Source organism: Mya arenaria, chromosome 12 (assembly GCF_026914265.1).
Source record: "Mya arenaria isolate MELC-2E11 chromosome 12, ASM2691426v1".
NCBI classification, from domain to species: Eukaryota; Metazoa; Mollusca; class Bivalvia; order Myida; family Myidae; genus Mya; species Mya arenaria.
Window position 1 is genome coordinate 21,771,459 of NC_069133.1, and position 27,721 is coordinate 21,799,179.

Here is a 27,721-nt window from a genome sequence, read left to right on the forward strand (position 1 = left end):
TCTGACTTCAATGCAATATCATTAAAACCATGATCTGCAATACTCCCTGACAATGTTTTGCCATGGATGTGACCAAGAATGCTGTTTAATTGGTCATTGTTTCGTACACTTGTTAATGGTTATGTTTTATGTAAAGATCAACATCCAACGTCACGTTCTCAGACCATAAACAAAGTAATATAATAAAGTATACTTCTCAATATGGTTTTCAGGAGTTTGGCTCTTATGTTGAGCCATTTCTACATGATTAAAAAATCTTTTTACTTCAACAGGATTTCAACAGTATCAACAGGTCGATGGAAAGTTGTGATCTAAGATGAAGTTGACACTTCAAGTTTTGTTAAGATTGCAGAAGAAATGTATGTCAGAGAGCGGACATGAAAGCTGATATCAAAGCATACCGCTGCGGATGACAACGACACGGATGATGACGATGCAGACACTGACACTGATCAACATGATCCCTATACGACTACTATGCAGGTGACTTTCAAACTATGAGGAATAAAATGACAGAACCAGAAAATTGATTCACATATTTATTCATTTTTTAAGATTGCACAGAGTGACAATGTCCACATTTACATGATAGAAAATAATTAAAATATAAGTATCAACATTCTTTCCATTAGTTTATACAAAGCTGAATTGTTTCTAACTTCATTAGCAGATATATAAAAAAAATAATGTTACACATTTTTTGATAAGAAGAATGTTACTTTACCAGAAATCGTACAATATGTTTTTATGATTTGTTGGATAAGAAGATAGAAGCTGTCCACAAATAATGCAATCTGTTGGATATAAAGAAATGTTCTCTTCCACAAATCATAGAAACTGTCGGATTCAAAGTACCATACTTTTCCACAAATCATACAATCTGTCGGATACAAAGTACCATACTTTTCCACAAATCATACAATCTGTCGGATTCAAAGTACCATACTTTTCCACAAATCATACAATCTGTCGGATACAAAGTACCATACTTTTCCACAAATCATACAATCTAAAGAGAATTTCTTTTCAGTAAATAATACAATATGCTCCAAAACTATCTTTAACAGAGGTCATCTGTATTTACTAAATAATATCAAAACAAGAATTCTACAGATTTCAATAATGTTTCTACATTTTGCAAAAGCACTAAATAATCAAATAAGTCCATTTTATTTCACATCCTTGCAGAAGGCCATGTACGTTCACACAAAATACATACGCTCGCGCAAGAAAAGTTGTATCATGTCCCGTGACCAGCACGGTTTAAAGCAGATAAAAAATATATCAAGAAAGCAATGGCATAGAAAAGATGACATTTACAAAGTCATAAATTGTTTTCTTTTTTATATTACTGTCAAAAACATAGATTTCATGACGTTGTGTACATGTACTTTGTCGCAGGAAGGCAGACAACATCTTGCGAATGTGAGGTCAAAGGGTATGGCAGAAGATTTTACATGACTATATAGGCTGAAATCAATGATAATATACATGAACCTTTCTGCCATATCTGTTGACGTCAGATTTGATGTCATCTGCTTTCCTGAGACGTCATGTACATCAATGCGAAACTGACGTTCCTGTCAATTACAAAATTAATAAAAGCTGACATTTTGTTCTTTAAATAGCAAAAACACAGGAGGCTGGATCATTGTTTGTGTCTAAAATGTTGATAAATATCATTTTGGGTACATATAATGAGATAAACAGCACATCTGAAGTTATCATATGCCCGTGATATGCAAAAAAGAAATTTTAGACACAAACATTTAGCCTGTGGCAACAACAGCATATTGTCTGAAGTCAGAAAAACACTATAATGAACAAAATTTGTCAACATATGAATGTTAATGTATATTCTTTCGATAATTTGAAGTTTTCTAGAATACCTCCATCATATTTTCAGTAGTTTCTTTTTGCCATCAGGTAATAGGGTATTAGGAAGCGTCATAGACCTTGTAAAATGCGAATTTATTTCTACATTCATAAATATAGACAAATTAACTGGTTACTGGTACTTGCTGAAAATGCCGCTATGAAAATTGAATTAACAAATTCAGGTTGTTGTTTTTCTGCTGATCTTGTTAAATTTGTTTGTCCAATGCAAATAATACAGAAAAAAAACACACATAATTTTCAGAAAGATTTAAAATTACAACCAACATGACTTTATACATATATCAGTTTAGCAACAAAGTTACCAAGCAATGTAGCACATATTTTGTTGACAAAGCCATAGTTCAAAGATTAGCGTTTCTTGGTAATTTTCACAAGGAAAATGTACTAGACGCATTATGAAAATTACCTCAAAAGTAAGGGGGATTTTATAATATGAAATTTTAATGAGTGATAAATATAATATTGTAAAACGTTCTTTCCCAATCGTTGTGATATAAATTATTAAAACTGATATGAAGTTTAATTACTTTACATAATAATGATTATTCACTGACAAAGTTTCCTATATAACAAAAGGCCTGAAATGATGGTATTAATAGAACGGTCATGCATGATTGATTCTATGTTAAGTAAAATGTTGAACTATTACAGTGGATTGAAATTCAACCAACCGTAGATTTTCAACAGTAAAAATAATATTTTCATACTAAAACAGGCAAAAATTATATGCTGCAATAATTTTAAGTCATCTGCAATATTATCCTGTTTTAATGTAGAGCATTCAAAGAGAATGTATGGCACCTCATTTTCAAACTATTTTTAGAAGACTGTTGTACATCAACCTGGCTATAAAAGGAGATGATAAATAAACAAATTATCGTTCAAATATCCACTCCAAAATATACAAAGAATGTTCATATAACAGAACTTCCTTTTGACCTGCAAGGTTGTCTTCGACAATCTGAAATTTTGCAGATCTGACAAATCAAATTGCAGTACTATTAACACTTTATTTTATACATTTTGGCTTAAAATATTTTGAAAGATATGTCTAAACAACACCTACATCACAACAGACTATTTCTTTTTATGATGTCATTTAACTTTGCTTATTGATACTTTTTTTGAAATGACGTCACCAGAGTGGAAAACAGCCTGATTACATTAGGTGGAATATGGACCAACGTATTTTGCGTTATGTAATGTTTGCAGACTTATGATGTATATGTTATAAAAAGGATTTCTAAATATAATCAAACCCCGTTAACTCCTAGGGACCGGCAAAAATCCTTCAAGCCTCTAAAAATTTGAGCAAAGGGGAATGCTATCATTCAGTATAAAGAAATCAGTCCTTTACATCCAGTTCAAGCCAACGAGGAATTCGAGCCAACGGGGTTCGACTGTAACTAGCTAATAAAAACAGACGATTCTCAAGGTCACGAGTGCATATACAGGAGCCCTATCATAGCCTTCGTCTCATTTTCATTTTATCAGAAGTAATTTAAAGATGAAAATGAAGATGCATGTATCTAAAAAAAATATGATTCAAAAACATAGACTTTCAATAAAGCATTCCTAAACGAAAGGAAAACTAAACAATATTAACTAAATAATCATGAAAAACCTGAGCAGTTTAGTTTGAGTATAAGGAGTTAGGGCAAAAGCAGAATTAAAGGGACTCGTCCATGGTTTGTAAAATGCACTTTTAACAGATTTTTTTTAATTACGCAAATAAAGTGTGGCAAACCATTAAGAGTATTAAAACTAAGATACTGATGGCTTGAACCCATCAATAAATGTTGATATATCTCATATATTGTCCTAGAAGTCCACAATTTATAAATGCCTTACTAACGCTATTAAACAAAAGCCTGTAGGGTGATTGACTGATTGACATTAGCCTGTAATGCTAGCAATGTTTTCAATAAAGGTTTAAATGCTGTCAGCTTAGTGCGAGTCCCTCTGGTCCAGCAGATAATTTACAGGATTTTCTATTTTTTACTTGTCTGCGGCTTCCCACTTAAACTAGGTTAAAAAAAATATACTTAAATTGTTTGTTTTTTCTACAATTTTGGTATCAAAGTTGAAAGAGTAAACAAATATCAAAGAGTAAATTAATTATAAATGTTTACAGATGCATTACCCGGAAAATTATTTTTGGTGCCAAAACATGACCGTGTGAGACACCTCTTGAAATTGAGTTCAAGAACATGTATATCCATCTCAAGGTACTTCTTACAGAAATGTCAGGCAAAAAACACTAAACATACATGTATGTCTGAAACTGAAACCACCCAATTCCGATTTCAAGATTAATCTAGAGGTTGTAATAATATAATCATTATTTTTTTCATTTGATATGACTCAGTGATTCCATTCAATCTATTAGTCAATTAATTTTTTCCAATGAAAACACTCAGATTTGTTTCCTGCCATTAGATGAATCTTATATGTTTATTGAAAACGATCCCAGGACAGGTATTCAATATTCATCTTAACTGGATCTAAGAACGATGTAGCTAATCAGTTAAGGTGTAATTAATAACTGACCTTAACAGTGAAAGAAGTCAATGATGTATGACCATAATATGTATTTAAGTTAAATATTGAATACCACCCCAGAACTTTAACATACATGAACAATAGAATCAGTTTAGTATGACCTAATTTTAAACAGAGGAAAAATCATGTTTGGGGGGTAGAACAATTGTATCATCAATAATATACATATAGAAGCAATCAGCGAGATATCTAAATTCACTGCATTTTACCATAAAAATATATATTAACAATAGTTTACAGATAATTACATAATCTCATTGCAGATAGGATCACAAATGTTACAAAAATGCCCAGATATCACAAAAGCGCATTAAGGCCGCACCAAATTCATGCTTTGTTCGACGGATTTTAAGTGACCACTCCTATTCTTCATCAGAAAACAAGAAAGATGCTATGCTGAAGTATTGTCATATTTTTTCACACTAAAATGCCAAAAGATGCCATCTTTATGAACAATGTTGCATCCAAAAACCCAAATTTTATGTCTCCGGATTTTCATTCTACTATTTATTTTTACAGGGAAAAAAAGGATGCGCTTTTTCCCACCTTTGGAATGGAAAAAAATGTATTCTAATAGTTAGACTTTAACTTTCAACCAAAATTCGTCGAACAAAATATCAATTTGGTGTGGCATAATTCATGTTCATTCATTATAATTTTACAAATTAACAGGTAACAAATATAGAAATTCTTTTCACAAGTACATATATTATCCTCTTATATTTTATCATGGTTTTGGATTATGTGCACACATACATAGGTACACGTATGGTCAACAAACATTTATTGGGTAGGTTCACGAAGACTCATTTTAGGCCCTGGAAATTCTCAACAAGAAACAAAAGCCAGTGGTGTTTGAAACATATGTTAAAATAAACTATAAACCTTAAATAAAGAAAAACAGAACACAATTATTTTCTCTTTCATAAAATTATTTGAGAAAGGTTTCATGAAAAATAGAAATGGATGTTGATTCTTATTTCTCTGACAGTCTTAAGTCCCTTTCAACACGATTAAGCTCTGCACTCTATTTTTGGTTCTAACAGTACAAGTTGTGTTATATTTTCATTTTTAGGAGCTCTGATATTGTAAATGAAATTCTCATCACAAATACCATGATAATAAATCATTACTTATTTTGTTAAGTCATGTTTAAGGAAATAATTTTGCTAAATGAAATAAAACAATTAAGCACGTTTTTTTTCTGAGAAAATGAGGCCTGAACTTCAAATCAATCAAGTTTCACACACAAACGACAAATCACATCTTTATATGTTTCCTTAACAATAATATAAAGTACAAAAATACTTATTTGTTATGAGTGAATTCATCCAGTATTTCAATTCATCCAAATATGATGAAAATGAATGGGAAAAAAATGACGAAAACTGTTCACAAACACACCGAATGTACAATCTTAAAAACAACAAAACTATTCAGTAATATTCTAAATCAAGATCTACATAAGGCTGGAACAAGGCAGGGATCGAATTTAGCACAAGTCTGACACAAGTATATTGCCTGCATGGCTCATTCAAATTTCTGATTTTATGTGGCAGCCTTGTTTAACTTTCAGTGACCCAATGATAATGATAATGTGATGGTTTGGGCTGCTAGATCCAATTTCTTATTTCCATGACTGATAATGTAATAATGATGATGTTCAATTTAAAAATGCACACATTATGAAGCATACATTCACAGCCATATCTCAATGAACACAAGTTCTATTTGTACAACACATGCCTGTCCTGCGTTGTTTACAAAACAGCCTGGATCAGACGTACACCTACGTGGCGGATAATGCCAGACACCGTAACAATACATTTTTCTATCAGATGTGAATGAATGTGGCGGATAATGCCAGATATATAAGATATTGCATTGTTCTATCAGACATAATTATGTGCAAAATAGTTCCAGACAGTTTAAACATAGCATTATTCTATCAGACATAATTATGCGTCAAATAATTCCAGGTGATTTAAACATTGCATTGTTCTATCGGACATAATTTTGTAGCAGATAAATTCAGAGGTCTTAGATATTGCATTATTCTACTGCAGATTTATGTGATTTAGAAAATTGCATCATTCTACCTGGATAAATTGCCTGGTGTCTAAACATTGCATTTGCTGTCTACAGATAACATGATGATCTTAACATTGCATTGAGTTGAATAAGTTATCAGAAACATGATGTCTGAACTATACTGTGCACTTGTATCAAGCACTATTACATGTGCTCGAGTAATCACTGCACACTTCATCCACTACATCCAGGGTTCCCCGCTGGCGCTTGCCATTGGCACCAAATGCCACAAAATTGCAAGAATGCGACAATTTTGGCAATTTTTCAGCGATAACGTTTTCCAGAATTTTTATTTCATAATGACATAACGGACCTTTCGAACCCAAGCAGCCTGTATTAGAGCCACAACATGTGTCTCGACATCCTCAAACTGCATTGATGTAATGATGCAACATTCGCTGTTAGTGACCAGATTTGTAACAACCCTCCCATCATCAAGGTGGTTCCATCTGTTCCTTTTTCATAGATAATACTTGAGAAAACTTCTTCTTATCTATAGACATCTGAATGCTCTCAATACTTCTGAATAGTCTTTGTTCGTACAAGTCTTTATCGGGCAGTCTGGTGAGGAATTCAGCTAGATGTCCAAAGTCCATTTCGAGCAGGACCTCTTCATGGGATTTTAGGATACCTGGAAATAAATGAAATAATCATTAGCGTATTTTGAACTAAATACTTGTACAAGTATGCCCTGAAGTAATATTCTTAATGTAATGCTTAGTTTACGATGTCTTTTCTTCTGAAAATCACATTTGAATTCAGGACTTAAGATCAGTTTTGGATGGTATTTTTCTGATAATTATATTTAAATTCATGTCTGTCTTATTCCATTTCTTTACATGAAAAATTGAATGCATACCATCATAAGCTGTAACTTAAATGTATAACAACAGATCCACAACCCTTTCTAAATTTGCCTGACATTGCTCCAGTTTCCGTGCTTAGAGACTGCTACCAAACTTTTCAAGGTGAATTTATAGACGGACTTACATGTTCTTGCCCTGGATTTATGACTTAAATGTACTAAACGATGACTGCTAAAAGGGTGCCTGCAAGACTGCTATATGGACTAACTGTGGTGCACTCATGGATTTATGACTTAAGTGTACTGACCGAGGGCTGTTCTGAAGAGAAACTCCTCCCCGTCCCTACAAAACACGTCCCACACTCGACACGCCACCTCCAGCGGGAAAGACTTTGAGAATAACGTGAATATCCTGAAATAAATAGGATAACAATAAACTATATTTGATGGTCATAGACATACATATAAGTCTAAAAAGCACCTAAAAAAGACCTATGGTTATTCTTATCTGTTTAGGTCGAGTTATGGAAGGGTGTTGAACCCTGACCTTTTTTGGTAGCACCCTTCTTAACTTAAATTCTTGACAATTTCCTTATGAATTCAAATTTTGATTTATCACAGAGTGATACAGTGTGCTTATTATTCCCGTGTTACCCTGTCCCTTTTCTGCAGCACTCTGCTCTTTATAATTCCTGGTTAAAGCCTAATTCGTTTTATCCCACCTGACCCAAGCAAGTGTCAGATTTGGTGTTTTTTTTTTAATTCATGGCCAACTTTAAATTTTCTAATGATGTTAATGGTCACAACAGCTACAATACCATTGATATAACAATCTCCAGACTTTTTCTTCTATAACCAAACAAGCTAATGAATAGAACTGTTATTTCATAATCTTCTGGTAGAAAAAAAGAACTCAAAGGATAAATCAACTTCAATTTGATCTAAATTATTGTCTTTGAAAGAAATCTATGGCCTAACCCAATTTTTACATTAAAAATGAACATATAAAAACCTGATGAAACATTGTACATTATAAAAAAGCAAATCTTATCACATAAAGACCTCACCAGTCATACAGGTAGATGTCTGGTGTCAGGTTGTGTTTCTTAAAGTGGATCTGTAAGGCTGGCATATTCTCCTTGAGGAAATCTTCATATGTCTGGAAATACACCTTCATCTGAAATAGAATTATGCATCACATGTGTCACCGGGTATTGAATATATAGCGGCAATTATACTGTTTCGCTATGGCGCTAGCTTTTATAGTGACAGAGTGGAGTGTCCGCCTGCAGAGCAAGGGGCTGTGGGTTTGATTCCCACCAGATGCACAGAGCACAATTTGTGTAGATTGTCACGTTTAGCACCCATAAAATTAATGATTCAGCCCATAACACATGTGATTACTTCTTATACTCTCATTCATAAAAAAGTATCTTTTTCAAAACATAAATTAATAGACTTTACGCCCAAGTATAATGACCGTTAGAAAGCTGGAAATGACTGGCGTTATGTGGAAATAAACTCATGAAAATCTGAAAAAAGTTCTAGCAGAAAACTAGGTGACTTGGGTTATGGCGATAAACATGGCTACACCTGTATGAAATTGACACATCTTCAAATGCTTATTTAGGAACTGATTAGCAATAATTGTACAACAAGTTATTACAATATTTTACATATATTAATGATGTTCGATGGGATGCTGTTACACAATAACTTTTCTGTGGAAGAAACACTTGTCCAGCTTAGCAACCACAAACCAGACAAATTGGAGCCCAGGCCAGGAATCAAACCCGGAACACCATGTTGCAGAACCACAGATAAGGGTCGTAATGGGCCCATTACGACATAAAAACAAACAACTGTTTGAACCGATACGATAAAAAATAATAAATAGGGCGTTACATTGTTCCGAGTATTTTTTACCATTCCAGCTAGCCATTTTGACTAAATGTTAAACCGGTTTGTTAGAATTGATTCACTATCCTAAGAGACATAAAGAAGGCTATAAGCCGAGAAATTAGCAAAAAAGTTTTAATTAATTACCGGTAGGTCTTGTAACTTGCTGAGCAACATTCCAATTAAGTGTAAGTTCTTATATAAATATGTACTATAAAAGTACAATAAATAATATTAGTCATTCATTTTAAATGTACCAGTACACTTTAGAAATCCCCATTACACTTTAATGAATGACCCAAGGGTGTACCATACACTTTACTAGATTGCATAAGGGTGTAACATACACTTTACGTAAAAAAGTTATCTGTAGCTCTGATGTTGGGAAGCAAATATGCTAATCACTGTGGTAACCAGACATAATGTAACCCACTATGTTACTCAAAAGAGCCAAACACCCACCATAGCCTGGTCAAGCCTGTAAAAAGCATGTTGACAGGGTCGGTTGAGCAGGTTGGTGAAACACACAAAGGCATCGGCCACGTCCATGTTGAGGAGCAGCACCGCAGCAATGAATGACATACCCTGGACCTGCGGAGGGAATGAAATCTGATTAAAACTACAGATTGATTGTTTTGACAACTTTTATATTTTTTGTCTTGGAATGAGCCATTTTTTTGCGTAAATGTCTGGAAACCAGTGATATAAAACTGCTGACAAAAGAGCAGATTACAAGTTTTCACATTTACGTTTAAAAATTGATGTTTGATGGCTAAAAGCATTACTTATCTTTAATAAAAAGTATATTGTCGGCAGTTTCCACACAATTGAGATCTGTTCTATTGAGAGTTATCTTATATTACTAAATTGAAGACTTTGAGGCCAAAATGATTCTGAGACAAAAAAATATAAAAAGGTCAAAACTGTCAATTTTTGAGAGTGCAGCTTTAACAGATTGGATCAATATCAAATAAGATAGAAACAAGTTATTGATCGGAAACCATTTGGTATTCCTACCGACCGACCGACAGACCGACCGACCGACATGTGCAAAACAATATACCCCACTTTTTTCAAAAGGGGGCATAAAAATGATATGATGTTATGTTGTATTGGTAAAACCCTTGTTAATCAGTTCCACCAATATAGAAAAGATGGACTCGGGTATGATAATTTCAACTCTCATAAAAGATATCTTTGCAATGTTGCCTAAAATTACATGTTCTGGATGAAACTTCGGACAGTCATTAACATTGCTACTTTGCAACAATCATAGAACACACAAATCATAAACTTCTTGTGCAGCTGTTTGACAAAAGCATGTTTAAGATAGGCAAAACATGTTAACTAAGTGTATGTTTTGCAATGTATTTTTTTTTTAAACTCATTTTCCACATTGTAATTGCATTATATATATTCATAATCAGTTGAATTTAAGGAAAAGGAACATTTTTAACCTAACATGCTTCTGATTGTATAACACGGCTCTAGGCTAGACTTACGTATCCCACGTCAGGTCTGTAGCAGGCGTATGCTCCCAGGAGGCTGTGTAAAAGGTCGTGGTATGGTCCACCCTGGAAGACAAAACAAATGACATTGGAAAACTGTTTGAAACTTGTCATTTGTGACATGCAAAACAGGGTGTTATATCATTAAGAAGCCGATAAAGTGTTTTTTTTCTGAAATGAATGCATTTCATCTAGCAATAATAATCAAGAACGCTCAAGGCCATGGAATAAAACAATTTGTATCAGAGATTTAACAAGATAGCCGAGGAGCAAAAGCCAATCCTTCTCTGTTTTTTGTTTTTTCATTTGAACAAGGGTTTTAATTTGACTATGATTAAAAGCAAGAGTCATGGGCCTTACTGTACATGTGAGTACTGTCTCTGGCAACATGCGTACCAAGTTTCATTGGAATATCTGAATGGTCATGGTTACAGTTGTTGCACAATGACGTGGATGCTTACACCAATGCTATCACAGTACATTAACTTTCTTCAAGCTCAAAATGAAAAGATTTTCTTTCATTTAAAGCTGCACTCTCACAGATTAAACGTTTTGACAACTTTTTTTTTTTTTGTCTTGGAACGAGAAAATTTGCCAAAATCCATGGAAACCAGTTATATAAGACTGCTGACAAAAACTTAAATAGCAGATTTTTATATTTAAGTTAAAAAATTGATGTTTTATGCATTTTTCTTAAACCGTAAGTAATGGTTTAGGCCATGAAACATTAATTTTCGAACGGAAATATGAAAATCTATGATCTGATTTTTTGTCTGCAATCTTATATTATTGGTGTACAGATATTTACGCAAAAATTTGCTCGTTCAAAGACAAAAAATAAAAAGTTGTAAAAATGGTATATCTGTGAGAGTGCAGCTTTAACAGATAGTGTCAGGAACTTATACATGGCGATGTGAATCCATAACTGGGTAGTCGATATCCTACTCCAATCATAATTATAGTATGTTGTAAAATACTTACCTTCTGAAATATACACAGTTGAGGGAATGTGCGGGACACGTCCAGTTTGATCAGCTCAACACTTGACTCTTGGCTAGAGGCTGGTTCTGGACTCGCTGCAACACATGTAAAAAGGGAGTTAATAAGGGTTATAAAGTCATCTATGATGCACCTTCTGTAGACACACAGTTGAGGGAATGTATTGGACAATTTTAGTTTGTTCAGTTTTACACTGGACTCCTGGCTAGAGGCCGGTTCTAGACTCACTGTTATGCACAGGGGAAGGGGGTTTAAAGGTTACTGTCTAAATCCATTGGTTGGATATCCAAGGGTCGGCCAAATACTTCGAGCCTTGCCATACAGACCAAAGCAGGAATGCTTACATAGAGTAAACTTAAATCGGTCCTTTACTTCAAGTTCGAGCCAACGAGAATCCAGCCATGCAATATCCAGCCAACAAGTTTTAACTGTATATAATTTTGAAGTTAGACTGATGTAAATATATATACTACTTTGAAGGCGATTTTGACCAAGGACTTAATTAACTTTCAATGTGAAAACAACACATCTACATAATTTTAAGTGTTCATTGCCTATTCTGCCAAACAGCAGTTCCTCAGAACATGTTTTTTTATTTGTTTTCGTAGTAATTACCAACCTTTACAGAAAAATAAATTGATCCATATTTAAAAGTAAGATGTTTGTTAAATACAGTCGTGAAAGACAGTTCAATGCTTTTTAACTGCAGATTATACTGGCCAATCAGGCATCATTTAAAGCATTGCCCTTTAAGCATTTTTTGAAAGGTCAGCCTTCATTAAAGCTGTCATCTGTTTTTTTTTGTACTTATTTCAACCCTGCACAAAATAAGTCTAACTTCAATAAATAAACCAAAACAAGCAATTTTATTTATACTGTATGGCTGAAAATCAGTAAATTCCTTTTTTAACTGCGGATTTTACAGACAAATAAATCAGTTAAGTGTTCGCCTTTTCAGCATTTTTTGTAAGACCCTTAATCACATTGCGACTCACAGGTGGGCGATCCAAATATCACAGGTGTTTCATCCATCTGTTTGATCTTGTCTGCTGCTCGACTCACACAAATCTCATACAGTTCTGTAAAGGAAAATTAGAAATTGAGGACAGATACACTCAGTCGACATAAGACATTTCGACCAACAAACTCGACTTCTAATTCTATTTAACCCACGGCGAAAATAAATTCAACAAGCCCTGAAAATGTAAATTGTCGAGTTGTTTAATTAAGGTACTCCCATCTCACCAAGGGCAAGGCATTCCGGGTTCGATTCTGGCCTGGGCATATGTGAGTTTGGTTTGTTGTAACCAAGCAGGACAAGTGGGCTTCCTCCAGGTACTACAGATTTCCTTCACAAGATCCACTCTGGCATAATATTGTACCAACGAGGCTGACTAAATTAATATAACTTTCTTCACAATCATTGTTATTCAATAAAGTTCAAATATAAATTTGTTACTGGAATATCTCATGTGTAGGATTGACATAAAAAATAATCATTCAGCAAAACTCATTTCTGCAGCCATTGTTAACTCTACTCTTTTAAGATATCTAAGGCCTAAAAAAAAATAATCTTGGGTAAGCTGAGCCTACCTAATAAAAGCCGACCCTATCAATTTTTTTCAAATAAACAAAAAGGTTTCTTGCAACAACACTGAAGTTTGTTTTATTCACATTACTGAATGTCCGATATATTACCCGGTGTAATGTTGAGGTCGTTTCCGATGGCAAGTTTCCACACTTTTCCTCGCACGTTGGTCGGTATACCATGCCACCATAACTCTCGAGCCTTCTTGGAATTCCTCCTGAAATTGCAATTTATTGCATTGTAATACTAGAACTTATGTGAAATTTGATCAAATTTAGTAATGAAAATAGAAATGTCACATGTGAAAAAAGTACTTGATTTATAAAAACAAATGGATTTTATGGTGTTTTTGTTATTGTTGTTTTGTTCATTTTTGAAAGAAGCAAACATTTATTGGACTCAATGAATTTAACAAAGAATTACTCGGATGTTTATCAGCAGGCAAACAAATACTTAAAACACAAAAAATTGCAAAAGGAACTTCGCAGCACAAATAATTCCATTTAATATACAATGTAATTATACAAGAACGAAAACCACTATTAATCAATTCAATGTATCTATATTCTTGCAAGCGCACAATATAGGATGATGCAATTTTATTTCTTTTGATTTTAATGCATTATTACCATGCTAAACTCATTTGACTTTAACCCTTTGCATGCTGGGTAAATTGTCGTCTGCTCAAAAATGTTGTCTCGTTTATTCCAAATTTCTTTCAATTTACTTAAAACTTTGGGGATATATTGAATGAGTGTCAAACAGCTTGGAACCTGACCAGGCGTCGAGTTACTCGGCGTCTGGTCTGGTTCCAAGCTGTTTGCAAAGCCTTTAAAATCGCCATCAGCAGCTTAAGGGTTAATGACCAAAACAAAAAAATAGCATATGATTTGTGTACAGAAAACAAACTGCTAGTAATATTTTGTCGCTTTTTTACCTGGGGAATTTTATGGCCATGAAGCTCTTGATTGAAAAACACATTTATAAAACAAAACATATGCTTTTTTTTATTGTTCAAGTAACATGAGTCAAACCTTACATCAACCATAAACTGTGTGCCCAAAAGGGAAAAAAAGAGATGCATACATGTTTTCCCAGTTTGGCAAGATGTTTTTCGTCCAGATGCGGGCGGCTGCCATCTGCTGCTCCTCCTGCCGCAACTGCTGCTGGTGTTGCCGCTTACGCTGCTTCAACTCCTCACGCTCTGTGGAGAACAAAACAAAGGGAGGTAATCATAGTTTAATGACCGTAAAGGTTTATTCAATTAACCAGGTGCTTGACATAAAATGTTGCTATACACTAATTAGAGCTTTCTCTAAGAACACAGTATTTATTAGCTCAAGGGCCTGTTTCTTCAAAGGATCTTAGCCATAACTTCAATAATATTTAATCTCCAGCATCATTTCAGAATGAAAGTAACCAATTGTGTTTATTTCCATTACTGACTTTCTTTTCAATATTAATACAGACATTAATTCAATCAACACAAATATTGAGCAAAACCAGTCATAATTCTTCATAGGTGACCACAAATTCTTATTATAATCTATGTTCCAAGTTTCAATCAATTTCTTCAAGTACCATACAAGTTCTGCTCCAGACAATATTTCCCACCAGTAGAAGGAAAGACATTATAATAGACATATGACACTAAGATGATTTCATTTTACGACAGATCTTTATTGAAACAGGCTGCTGATTTTTTTTTTCCATATTCAGACCAGTTTTTTAAAATGTAGTTTTTCTTTCTTTTAAACTTGAGTATCCATATAATTGCAGAATATACACTAAGCATAACACTTCCTTCCAGTGAAATAAAACAGTTAAGAAAATTGTTGAAATTAAGGAAAAGGTAAAATTCTAAATAAGGGTGCTTCTTTAATTTGCCCTCTAAATTGCAAATGAAATATACTTGACTGGAGAGTATTATTCGCTGACCCACCTTTCTTGCGTGCGGCCTCCACCATGCCCTCGTATTCCCGCTGGTGTTTCTCCTGTTCCTCCGGTGTCTTGCTTGGCAAGTTCCTAAAACATACAAGGAGTATCTCTATTTAACAATCTAAGCAATAGTTACAATTTATTTTCACTTTCATTAACCAAAAAATGACTAAATTTGTTATAAACTGGGCCCAGCTTATAATACCTTACTTAATATTAGCGCAAAAGCCTGTAGCCAGTGTTCATGCATGAAAAGCTAAATGACCCACTCAAAAAAACCAATTGACTTCATGTGGTCCTTGTTTTTGTCTGAGGCTTTCTAAATGATCATATCAAAATCTGTTTGGACTCCCTTGGCAGAGACATCAGCCCAAACACTAATGCATAGTCTATTCGGTGTCCATAAAGGATAAGCATAGTTGGCGGCTTGGGTATAGCCAATGTCTTGCAAAACACGTAATGGACTTGCTGTCTATTAAGTGATAGCCATCAGCTGTAAGTGTCCTACAGTAAAGTAGGAATAAAACAGCAAGTTTTATGACAATATAGTAGGAGTAAAAAGAACTGTGAAAATAACAAATTTTGATCAAGATTTTGCTTAAAAGCATTTTACAACAATTTTCTGTCTTGAAAAAAACACACAATGGCAAAGTAGGAAACAAGCATTCAATGAGCGCATTATTTCGACCGAATCACCGTGTAATCATTTGTAGTAACGATCTGATGTGCCTACTATGAACGTGGCCCTGAAGTGCCCTCGTTCAAAAACTGGAAAATTACAAAAATGTAAGGAAAAGTTAGGAAAACTACAAAAATGTAGGAAGTAGGAAAAGGTAAAAAAAAATTAGTAAAGAACAGGAAAAGGTAAGAAAACTTCAAAAAGTAGGGAAGAGCAGAAAAGGGTAGGTTAAGTGAAGGAAGAAGTAGAAAAAATGTGGAAAAAGGTAAAAAAAGGCAGGGAAAAGTAGGGATAAGTAGGTAAAATAAGGAATGCTTGATAAAGTAAAAATAAACTACTTTTAACTGGAACGGATAACAAGTTGCATAAACTGCTGATGAATATTTTTATATTGAATGAAATCAATACCTCATTACCAACATAAATGAAAGACAATTCTCCTGGTATTAATGCTTCCACACATCATCTAGTGACAAAAGCGCTCTCATGCTTATAACTCTGCTCTATTAATTAGCGCCAGCACGCTCATTGGATGAAATTTGCTTATGAAGGCAGAAATGAAATAATATCGCAAATCATTCTAAATATTTAGTAACTAATTATATTATATTCCAACAGCATGTGATACAAAGACACAAATTCCTTCATGATTTCAAATCAATATTTCTTGGTTACTTGAAGATTACTGTATATCAAACTCAGAGCTGTCTCTCACATTAAACCCATTGCATGTGACGAACAAGTTGTACATGACAGAATTTCTTTCAAACATTGTTGTCACGACAAAATCTCTTACAAGCTTTGTTGTACATGACAGAATATCTTACAAACATTGCTGTACATGACATAATGTCTTAGAAACATTGCTGTACATGACAGAATGTCTTAGGAACATTGTTCTAATGATATAATGTCTTACAAGCTTTGCTGTACATGGCAGAATGTCTTAGGAACATTGCTGTACATGACAGAATGTCTTACAAACATTGCTGTACATGACAGAATGTCTTAGGAACATTGCTGTACATGACAGAATATCTTAGGAACATTGCTGTACATGACAGAATGTCTTAGGAACATTGCTGTACATGACAGAATATCTTAACATATATTGTTATACATGACAAAATATCTTACTAACATTGTTGTCATGACAGAAAATCTTTCAAGCTTTTCTGTACATGACAGAATATCTTACAAACATTGCTGTACATGACAGAATATCTTACAAGCTTTTCTGTACATGACAGAATATCTTATGTACATTGTTGTACATGACAGAATATCTTACAAGCATTGCTGTCATGCCAGAATGTCTTACAAGCTTTGCTGTACATGACATAATGTCTTACAAGCTTTGCTGTCATAACAGAATGTCTTACAAGCTTTGCTGTACATGACAGAATATCTTAGGAATATTGCTGTACATGACAGAATATCTTACAAGCATTGCTGTCATGCCAGAATGTCTTAAAAGCTTTGCTGTACATGACAGAATGTCTTACAAGCTTTGCTGTCATAACAGAATGTCTTACAAGCTTTGCTGTACATGACAAAATATCTTAGGAACATTGCTGTACATGACAGAATGTCTTACAAACATTGCTGTACATGACAGAATGTCTTAGGAACATTGCTGTACATGACAGAATATCTTAGGAACATTGCTGTACATGACAGAATGTCTTAGGAACATTGCTGTACATGACAGAATATCTTAACATATATTGTTATACATGACAAAATATCTTACTAACATTGTTGTCATGACAGAAAATCTTTCAAGCTTTTCTGTACATGACAGAATATCTTACAAACATTGCTGTACATGACAGAATATCTTACAAGCTTTTCTGTACATGACAGAATATCTTATGTACATTGTTGTACATGACAGAATATCTTACAAGCATTGCTGTCATGCCAGAATGTCTTACAAGCTTTGCTGTACATGACATAATGTCTTACAAGCTTTGCTGTCATAACAGAATGTCTTACAAGCTTTGCTGTACATGACAGAATATCTTAGGAATATTGCTGTACATGACAGAATATCTTACAAGCATTGCTGTCATGCCAGAATGTCTTAAAAGCTTTGCTGTACATGACAGAATGTCTTACAAGCTTTGCTGTCATAACAGAATGTCTTACAAGCTTTGCTGTACATGACAAAATATCTTAGGAACATTGCTGTCATGACAGAATATCTTTCAAGCATTGTTTCATGACAGAATGTCTTACAAGCTTTGCTGTACATGACAGAATGTCTTTCAAAAATTGCTGTGCATGACAGAATCTCTTACAAGCTTAACTGTACATGACAGAATATCATACAAACATTGCTGTACATGACAGAATATTATACAAATATTGCTGCACATTACATAATATCATACACACATTGCTGTACATGACAAAATATCATACAAACATTGCTGTTCATGACAGAATGTCTTAGGAACATTGCTGTACATGACAGAATGTCTACAAACATTGCTGTACATATCAGAATGTCTTACAAACATTTCTGTACATGACAGAATATCTTACTTAGATTGCTGTCATGACAGAATATCTAACAAACATTGCTGTCATGACAAAATATCTTACTTAGATTGTTGTCATGACAGAATATCTAACAAACATTGCTGTCATGACAAAATATCGTACTTAGATTGTTGTCATGACAGAATATCTAACAAACATTGCTGTCATGACAAAATATCTTACTTAGACTGTTGACATGACAGAATATATTAGGTTTATTGTTGTCATAACAGAATATCTTACTAACATTGTTGTCATGACAGAATATCTTACAAACATTGTTGTCATGACAGGATGGCTTACAAAAATTGTTGTCATGACAAAATATCTAACAAGCATTGTTGTCATGACAGAATATCTTACAAGCATTGTTGTCATGACAAAATATCTAACAAGCATTGTTGTCATGACAGAATATCTTACCTACATTTTTGTCATGGCAGAACATGTCACAAATGCTCTTATGAAAGGATGGCTTACAACCTTGCTGTACATGACAGAATATCTTACAAACATTGCTGTCATGACAGAATATCTTGCAAACATTGTTGTAATGACATAATATTTCACAAACATTGTTGTTATGACAGAATATTTTACAAACATTGTTGTTATGACAGAATATCTAACAAACATTGTTGTTATGACAGAATATCTTATAAACATTTTTGTTATGACATAATATCTTGCAAACATTGTTGTCATGACAGAATATCTTGCAAACACTGTTGTTATGACAGAATATCTTACAAACATTGCTGTCATGACAGAAGATCTTGCAAACATTGTTGTCATGACAGAATATCTTACAAACATTGTTGTCATGACAGAATATCTTACAAACATTGTTGTCATGACAGAATATCTTACAAGCTTTGCTGTACATGACAGGATGGCTTACAAGCTTTGCTGTACATGACAGGATGGCTTACAAGCTTTGCTGTACATGACAGAATGTCTTACAAGCTGAAATGTATATATGACAGAATATTTTACAAGCATTGTTGTCAGACAGAATATCTTACAAACATTGCTGTACAAACAGAATATCTTACAAACATTGTTGTCATGAAGGAATATCTTACATTCTATGAAAACATTGTCACATTTCCAGCATACAAGACTTTTGTCTACCGCAGTGATCATTTTCTAATCACGGAACTGAACCCCATATTTATGTTTAAGTCTCTCAAACTGTCTCTCACTTTGTAATTGTGGCGATGTTTTTCCTGTCACATAATACATGTACAGTACTTGGCTCGTCAACTTCTCATTACAGATAATTACAGGTATGGGGTGAAGTGCGGAGGGAGGGCAATGGAGGGTATTCCCAGCTTGACATTCAGTGACTAACTCACTACTGGAGGCAATGCTCTGGCCTCGGTGATGAGAGAGGCCTGATATAGTGTGCACAAATGTGTGATTTATGTTTTATAAGTGATTCAACTGTGCTCTAGGTCCACTGCATGAAACAAAAGAACATACAAAAAAAAATGAAAACCTACATTATGTAAAACCACAACCATTAAAGCTGCACTCTGACAGATTGAGAGATTTGACAACTTTATCAGCTTTAAAGAGATGGTTTTGGTTTCCATGGAATAAAAACAGCACAGTCAGATAACATCTTGTTAACCTTTCATTAGTTTTATTGGCAATCAGATATGTTTTTAATTAACAGAACACACAATTAACTTATATATCTATTTTGAAATAAAATGGCTGTAAAATTGAATCCAAGAATTTTACATGCTATTATTATTGCAACAGATATTAAAATACAGTTTCATGCATACTCATTTCAATGAAAAGTATGAATTTCTGTGGGGGGGGGGGGGTATTTATTTGTGGCTTAAAGATGCACTCTTACTCCCAAATAAAATGAATTTCTGTGGGGGGGTATTTATTTGTGGCTTAAAGATGCACTCTTACTCCCAAATAAAATGAATTTCTGTGGGGGGGGGGGGGTTATTTATTTGTGGGTTAAAGATGCACTCTTACTCCCAAATAAAATGAATTTCTGTGGGGGGGTATTTATTTGTGGCTTAAAGATGCACTCTTACTCCCAAATAAAATGTATCACAATTAATGCAAATGTTTTAATTTACCGAAAAGGATGAATAAATATCGAAAACAATGGTTCTTATGAAGGATAACTGTGTTTAATTTGAAATAAATGTGCAGAAAACACAGTATTTCTAACTTATGAGACGATAGTTGAACACTGTAAATCTTTTAGAACCAACCAGTCATTAAAAATGTGATTTCATCTATTTAATACACTGTTACAATCTTGTTATCAGTAATTAATATTTTCCTTAAATGCACTATTAAGTCAGTAGTTATAAGTTTAGCACTCAAAATATATGTTTGTTACACATGTGTATGTATTGATTTTAAATACGAGTGTCACTTTAAACCAAAACAAATGTTATATTCAACCTACTTTCACATATTTACGGCCATTTTATCACATATTAATCATGATCTGATCATGCGTGAGGTGTTACCTAATACGCCTTTATATAATATGAAAATGAAGATGCAGATAAGCATGTCACATATAAATTCCCCCTCCCCCACACTCCTTTTATAAAATCTCCAGTAATTGCAGAATGGATTTAATAATTTAAAGTATTTGATATGACGTTTAAAGCCTCAAACTGCTCCACACATGACTTGACAGATTGTACTTAAGTGGAGGCGTGAGTCTGCTTTTTAGCCTTAAACTGCATGGCAAAATGTTGATATAAACCCTGAAAAACTTATCAACAAGAGCCATGTCAAATATGGGAATAAGTCTACAATGGTTAAAACCAGAGTTATGGGCCTTGTCGTACATGTGCATTTTTTCTCTGGCAACATGTGAACCAAGTTTCATGCAAGTGTCATCAAAGTATGGCCAACTAAACTGGTTTAAGTTTACACATGCAAACAATATCACGGGACGAAGACAAGAAGGCTATACCAATGCCTTAAAAATAAATCTTTGAAGAAAAAAGAGGGTAAAAGCTAAAACATTGACACCAACATCCATTTCATATTTAACATGTTGTTCTAGAAATGGATAATAGCTTTGATTCAAATAAAAGAATCAAGAATAATGATAGTCAGGCCAAAAATAACAAATAATTTGTGCCATGTTTCCGACAACCTCACAAGAATAACTGCGACCCCAAACATATTTAAGCCACTCCTGTGGCCAAACTATTATTTTTCTTTTTTCATCAGAGAAATAGTAAAATAAAGAAATAAAAAAAAATCTACCAACCCATACCTTCAAAAATGGGTAGTGTTACATTAAACAAACTGTTTTTCAATTGTGACCGAAAGTATTAAAAAAAAAAATGCCATGTGCAATGAATCTGCAGCAGACACAATCAATGAAGCTGCTTGACTCACTTACACAAGGTTTAAAGATCACATAGAAAACTGGAACATGACTCACAGCCCTGTCAGGAGCATCATGAAGACATCAGGTGAAGATCCAAGAAATGATGTTAGAGGGGGCAAAACTTATTGGCTCAACCTTTTGACATGCACTCCCTCCAAACCGAAATTTATATGGTTTGAAATGTTGGCATGCGGGTTTGTGGGTACTCACCCTAGAAATTTTTAACATTTAAGTCAGAAATGGTGCATTTTTAGCGTATTTGATTACTTTTTTCTCCAATATGGACATAAAAAGTAAACTTGAACGATTTTTGGAGGGGTGCGGGCCGGATGAGCCCCCCTCCCCACCCACCCTGAATCTGCTAGTGGACATGGCAATCTGACAGGCCTGCCGAAACTACTAAGGGGCCAAGCCAACAAATGTTCTGATGTTTTCTTATTCCCCAGATGTTCCAAATTCTTAGAACAATGCCAGCTGTGTTTGTTTGGCAACTGCAATGGCTATATAAACAGGTATATTTCTGCACATTCCGATTCAGAAACCCAAAATTTATATAGAACCCATATACACACATTTAACTAATACACTGAAATGTGGTTAACCAATCTTACTCCTTTTACAGAATTTGATATATATACAACATTCATTTAGTACTATGTATCGAAATCGTAAACTGTTCGAAATTTGCATTTTTATGTAATGTGGGGAAACGTTTTAATGCCATTAAAAATGCAAAAGAAATATCTAGATCAGACAGATCTAGAAAAGGCTATAAAAAAAAATTGTAAGGCGTAATGCATGTGATATTCATTTTTTAAAAGTATTTATTTCAGCTGGTACGTAAATAAAGCTTATATTGATACCCATAAGCTAGTGTCAGTTTCATGCTGGAAACCAGTAGCCATTACTAACGGTACCAAAATAGAAGGAGCCCGTGCAAGGGCTCCGACCAATAACCACTTGAGAGAGAGGCAGAAATCTACATAAGCATGCAACCTCATTATGGGGCTCTGGAGAATGGCCACTTGAGTGAGAGGCAGACATATATATATCACTACAAAAACGTAATATGAAGCCCAAACTAATGACCACTTAGGCAGACATATATACAACATAACATTATCAAGTATAACTACTACAAATGTATGAAATAAACAAGAATTCTAAATACTTTCTTAGAAAAAGAAGAGTATAAAAAGAAGAAAATGTGTCTTTTATGTCTGAGAAAATATGACGTCCATCAATACACTATTATATGGAAATTATTGAAAACCTCATCCTGTCTATAAGAAATTGATCTTACAAAAAGCTGGATGACAACTGCCAACAAGCAAGGGAATGTTTCTGAAATCTTGTTATGTAAATGACTGCAGTAATTTGTCCTAGAATTAATCTAGTACTGTCTGCTTTTTTGCGCCAATAGTGTTTTTGTCATTTTTTGGAATAAAACTAGTAAACAACATAGCAATATACAGATTTATTATACGCTTTGCTGTTGTTTATAGAGATTTATCAGTGAAACAAAATTGATTTCACCGTTTTAAACACATTTAAGCCTGTTCTCAGTTCCATATCAAACGTCATTTCCGAAATGATGTTACATTTGCAACCAGTTTGGCAAGCTTTTATTAAACAAGACGCCAATGCAGCAACGCATATCAGGGGATATTTTATTTGACGATGCAATTTTGCAAACCTAGGATTTGAGCTAGTGACCTTGTATTTTTAACCCAAAAGACCCATATTTATATTTTTTATTACAAAAATTCTGACCAAGTTTCATCAACAGATATGAAAAAAATGTTGAATTTATGACATGGAAATATTTTTCCTAAGATTTGACCTAGATTTTGACCCGGGGTGACCCATATTAAAAAATATGCAAGATATAATACAGACAAGCATTCTTACCATGTTTCATCAAGATTTGATAAAAATTGTTGAATTTATCACCGTGAAATATTTCTTCTAAAGATTTGACCTAGTGACCTAGTTTTTGACCCAAGATGACACATATTCATATATATTCAAGATAACATGCCGACAAATAGTCTGACCTAGTTTGATATTCCTTGGATAAAAACTCTTGATTTTATAACATAAATGAATAGTTTAACGCAGAATTGTTAACGCCCTCCAGCCTGCCCACCAAACCGCCTGCCCGCCCACCTGATGAAAAATCCGGCTCAAAACTACAATAAACTGTCATTTAAAATTCCTTTTAGGCATCTAATCAAACAAAAAATTCTTCATTTCAGTGTAAGTTCGCCTCATGAACAACAAAAATGAGTATTTCACTCAAGGCCATCCCACAAGTGAAATATTGCTTTTGGTACTCACCAGGTGAAATATATTATGATCTTACACTAAAACAAACAATTATCCGCTGTATTTCTAGGTTTATCCTAGAGAGTGAAATTGGTCTGAAATCACATATGATCATCTGAAATAGTTGGTCAAGCTGCTGGGATTTTTTTTAATTATGTAATCAAAATCAAAAGAACCTAAAAATGTTAAAAACGTATTAGTAGAAAAAGACTATTTGCATTTAAATATGAACAAGTGAATATAACAAAGAAAAAACATTAAAGCATAACATTAAAACAAACTATGTTTAATTAAAAGATATTTGTTCATCGATCGTTTGCACTGTTTGTCTAACGTTTTTGTTTACTTATACGCAACAATGGATTCCAGGATTATGCAATCAATTATCAAGGGTAAAGTAATCATTTTCACTGTTTTATCTCTAGGTTATCCAATAAAGGCACACAAAAAAGCAGAAATTAAATTTCTTCACAAATGCACGGTTGCGAAACAGTGGCTCCAGCTCTTTTAGGAGCTGTGTATAAAAAGGAGCCAATGACACTTCCGAGCTAGAGCAATCAGGCGGTCATTTTTATTCCCGACAAAATAAAAGCACTCGATAATACTGGCTTTATCTTAAATGTAAGCTTCTTGAGTGAAATTCATCTGAAAATTGGTGAAAATGTTCTACTTTCGTTTGTAAACTGTGATGTGTTTGATAGGAGAATCGGTTTTATAACTCAATAAACAATATGTTTACAAAATAACCCAAATACGTGTGAAGATTAAACATATTTATATGGCACTGCATTCCCTGATTTCTCAAATAAGCAAATACTTACGTTTTACGATGATATACGTTCTTTTGCTCTAGCTCAGAAGTGTCATTGGCTCCTTTTTATACACAGCTCCTAAAAGAGCTGGAGCCACTGTTTCGCATCCGTGAAATGGAAGGAAAGTCCTCCAGTCATCCCCTTGAATACTTTGTTTCTAAGCTTGGTGGTGCAAACAGATGAAAGCTGCTGATATATAAATCACCCTTGGTTTTGTCTTCTGGGCAGAAACCAGTACGAGAGGTTTTGAGGTCAAGTGACCCTTGTGGGGATCTAACCCATAACCTCCATGGTGAAAGACAGACTCCTATATTTGTTCTTCTGGGCAGAAACCAGTACGAGAGGTTTTGAGGTCAAGTGACCCTTGTGGGGATCTAACCCATAACCTCCATGGTGAAAGGCAGACTCCTATATTTGTCTTCTGGGCAGAAACCAGTACGAGAGGTTTTGAGGTCAAGTTACCCTTGTGGGGATCTAACCCATAACCTCCATGGTGAAAGACAGACTCCTATATTAGTCTTCTGGGCAGAAACCAGTACCAGAGGTTTTGAGGTCAAGTGACCCTTGTAGGGATCTAACCCATAACCTCCATGGTGAAAGGCAGACTCCTATATTAGTCTTCTGGGCAGAAACCAGTACCAGAGGTTTTGAGATCAAGTGACCCTTGTGGGGATCTAACCCATAACCTCCATGGTGAAAGGCAGACTCCTATATTTGTCTTCTGGGCAGAAACCAGTACCAGAGGTTTTGAGGTCAAGTGACCCTTGTGGGGATCTAACCCATAACCTCCATGGTGAAAGGCAGACACATATATTTGTCTTCTGGGCAGAAACCAGTACCAGAGGTTTTGAGGTCAAGTGACCCTTGTGGGGATCTAACCCATAACCTCCATGGTGAAAGGCAGACTCCTATATTAGTCTTCTGGGCAGAAACCAGTACGAGAGGTTTTGAGGTCAAGTGACCCTTGTGGGGATCTAACCCATAACCTCCATGGTGAAAGACAGACTCCTATATTAGTCTTCTGGGCAGAAACCAGTACGAGAGGTTTTGAGGTCAAGTGACCCTTGTGGGGATCTAACCCATAACCTCCATGGTGAAAGGCAGACTCCTATATTAGTCTTCTGGGCAGAAACCAGTACGAGAGGTTTTGAGGTCAAGTGACCCTTGTGGGGATCTAACCCATAACCTCCATGGTGAAAGACAGACTCCTATATTAGTCTTCTGGGCAGAAACCAGTACGAGAGGTTTTGAGGTCAAGTGACCCTTGTGGGGATCTAACCCATAACCTCCATGGTGAAAGGCAGACTCCTATATTAGTCTTCTGGGCAGAAACCAGTACCAGAGGTTTTGAGGTCAAGTGACCCTTGTGGGGATCTAACCCATAACCTCCATGGTGAAAGGCAGACTCCTATATTTGTCTTCTGGGCAGAAACCAGTACGAGAGGTTTTGAGGTCAAGTGACCCTTGTGGGGATCTAACCCATAACCTCCATGGTGAAAGGCAGACTCCTATATTTGTCTTCTGGGCAGAAACCAGTACCAGAGGTTTTGAGGTCAAGTGACCCTTGTGGGGATCTAACCCATAACCTCCATGGTGAAAGGCAGACTCCTATATTTGTCTTCTGGGCAGAAACCAGTACGAGAGGTTTTGAGGTCAAGTGACCCTTGTGGGGATCTAACCCATAACCTCCATGGTGAAAGGCAGACTCCTATATTAGTCTTCTGGGCAGAAACCAGTACCAGAGGTTTTGAGGTCAAGTGACCCTTGTGGGGATCTAACCCATAACCTCCATGGTGAAAGACAGACTCCTATATTAGTCTTCTGGGCAGAAACCAGTACCAGAGGTTTTGAGGTCAAGTGACCCTTGTGGGGATCTAACCCATAACCTCCATGGTGAAAGGCAGACTCCTATATTAGTCTTCTGGGCAGAAACCAGTACCAGAGGTTTTGAGGTCAAGTGACCCTTGTGGGGATCTAACCCATAACCTCCATGGTGAAAGGCAGACTCCTATATTTGTCTTCTGGGCAGAAACCAGTACGAGAGGTTTTTGGTGGGGATCGAACCCATAACCTCTTGAATGAGAGGATGACAGTTATACCACATAACCACTGTCAACCTTATGGGTATCAAACCCACAACCTCTATAGTGAAAGGACAACACCTATACAACTAGACAACTCTTATCCTGGTAGAGATTTAACCCACAAACTCTATAGTGAAAGGACAACACCTATACAACTAGACAACTCTTATCCTGGTGGAGATTTAACCCACAAACTCTATAGTGAAAGGACAACACCTATACATCTAGACAACTCTTATCCTAGTAGAGATTGAACCTACAACCTCTATAGTGAAAGGACAACACCTATACATCTAGACAACTCTTATCCTGGTAGAGATTTAACCCACAAACTCTATAGTGAAAGGACAACACCTATACAACTAGACAACTCTTATCCTGGTAGAGATTTAACCCACAACCTCTATAGTGAAAGGACAACACCTATACATCTAGACAACTCTTATCCTAGTAGAGATTTAACCCACAACCTCTATAGTGAAAGGACAACACCTATACATCTAGACAACTCTTATCCTGGTAGAGATTTAACCCACAACCTCTATAGTGAAAGGACAACACCTATACATCTAGACAACTCTTATCCTG

The 27,721-nt window shown here is 34.9% G+C and overlaps 1 protein-coding gene across 1 annotated transcript in view; it reads right to left on the minus strand.

Annotated features, from left to right (window-relative positions):
• Positions 1–526: 526 nt before the first annotated feature.
• The window catches only part of LOC128211196 (TBC1 domain family member 12-like), a 47,900-nt gene continuing 20,705 nt past the window's right edge, over positions 527–27,721 (minus strand). Inside the window, exons 4-13 of the mRNA XM_052915674.1 lie at positions 15,294–15,376; positions 14,438–14,555; positions 13,462–13,568; positions 12,759–12,842; positions 11,746–11,840; positions 10,759–10,830; positions 9,719–9,847; positions 8,425–8,534; positions 7,666–7,769; positions 527–7,183 (exon numbers count right to left, since the gene is read on the minus strand). Coding sequence (XP_052771634.1) covers positions 6,987–7,183; positions 7,666–7,769; positions 8,425–8,534; positions 9,719–9,847; positions 10,759–10,830; positions 11,746–11,840; positions 12,759–12,842; positions 13,462–13,568; positions 14,438–14,555; positions 15,294–15,376 — 1,099 coding nt within the window. The 3' untranslated portion in view covers positions 527–6,986. The remainder of the gene's footprint in view (positions 7,184–7,665; positions 7,770–8,424; positions 8,535–9,718; positions 9,848–10,758; positions 10,831–11,745; positions 11,841–12,758; positions 12,843–13,461; positions 13,569–14,437; positions 14,556–15,293; positions 15,377–27,721) is intronic.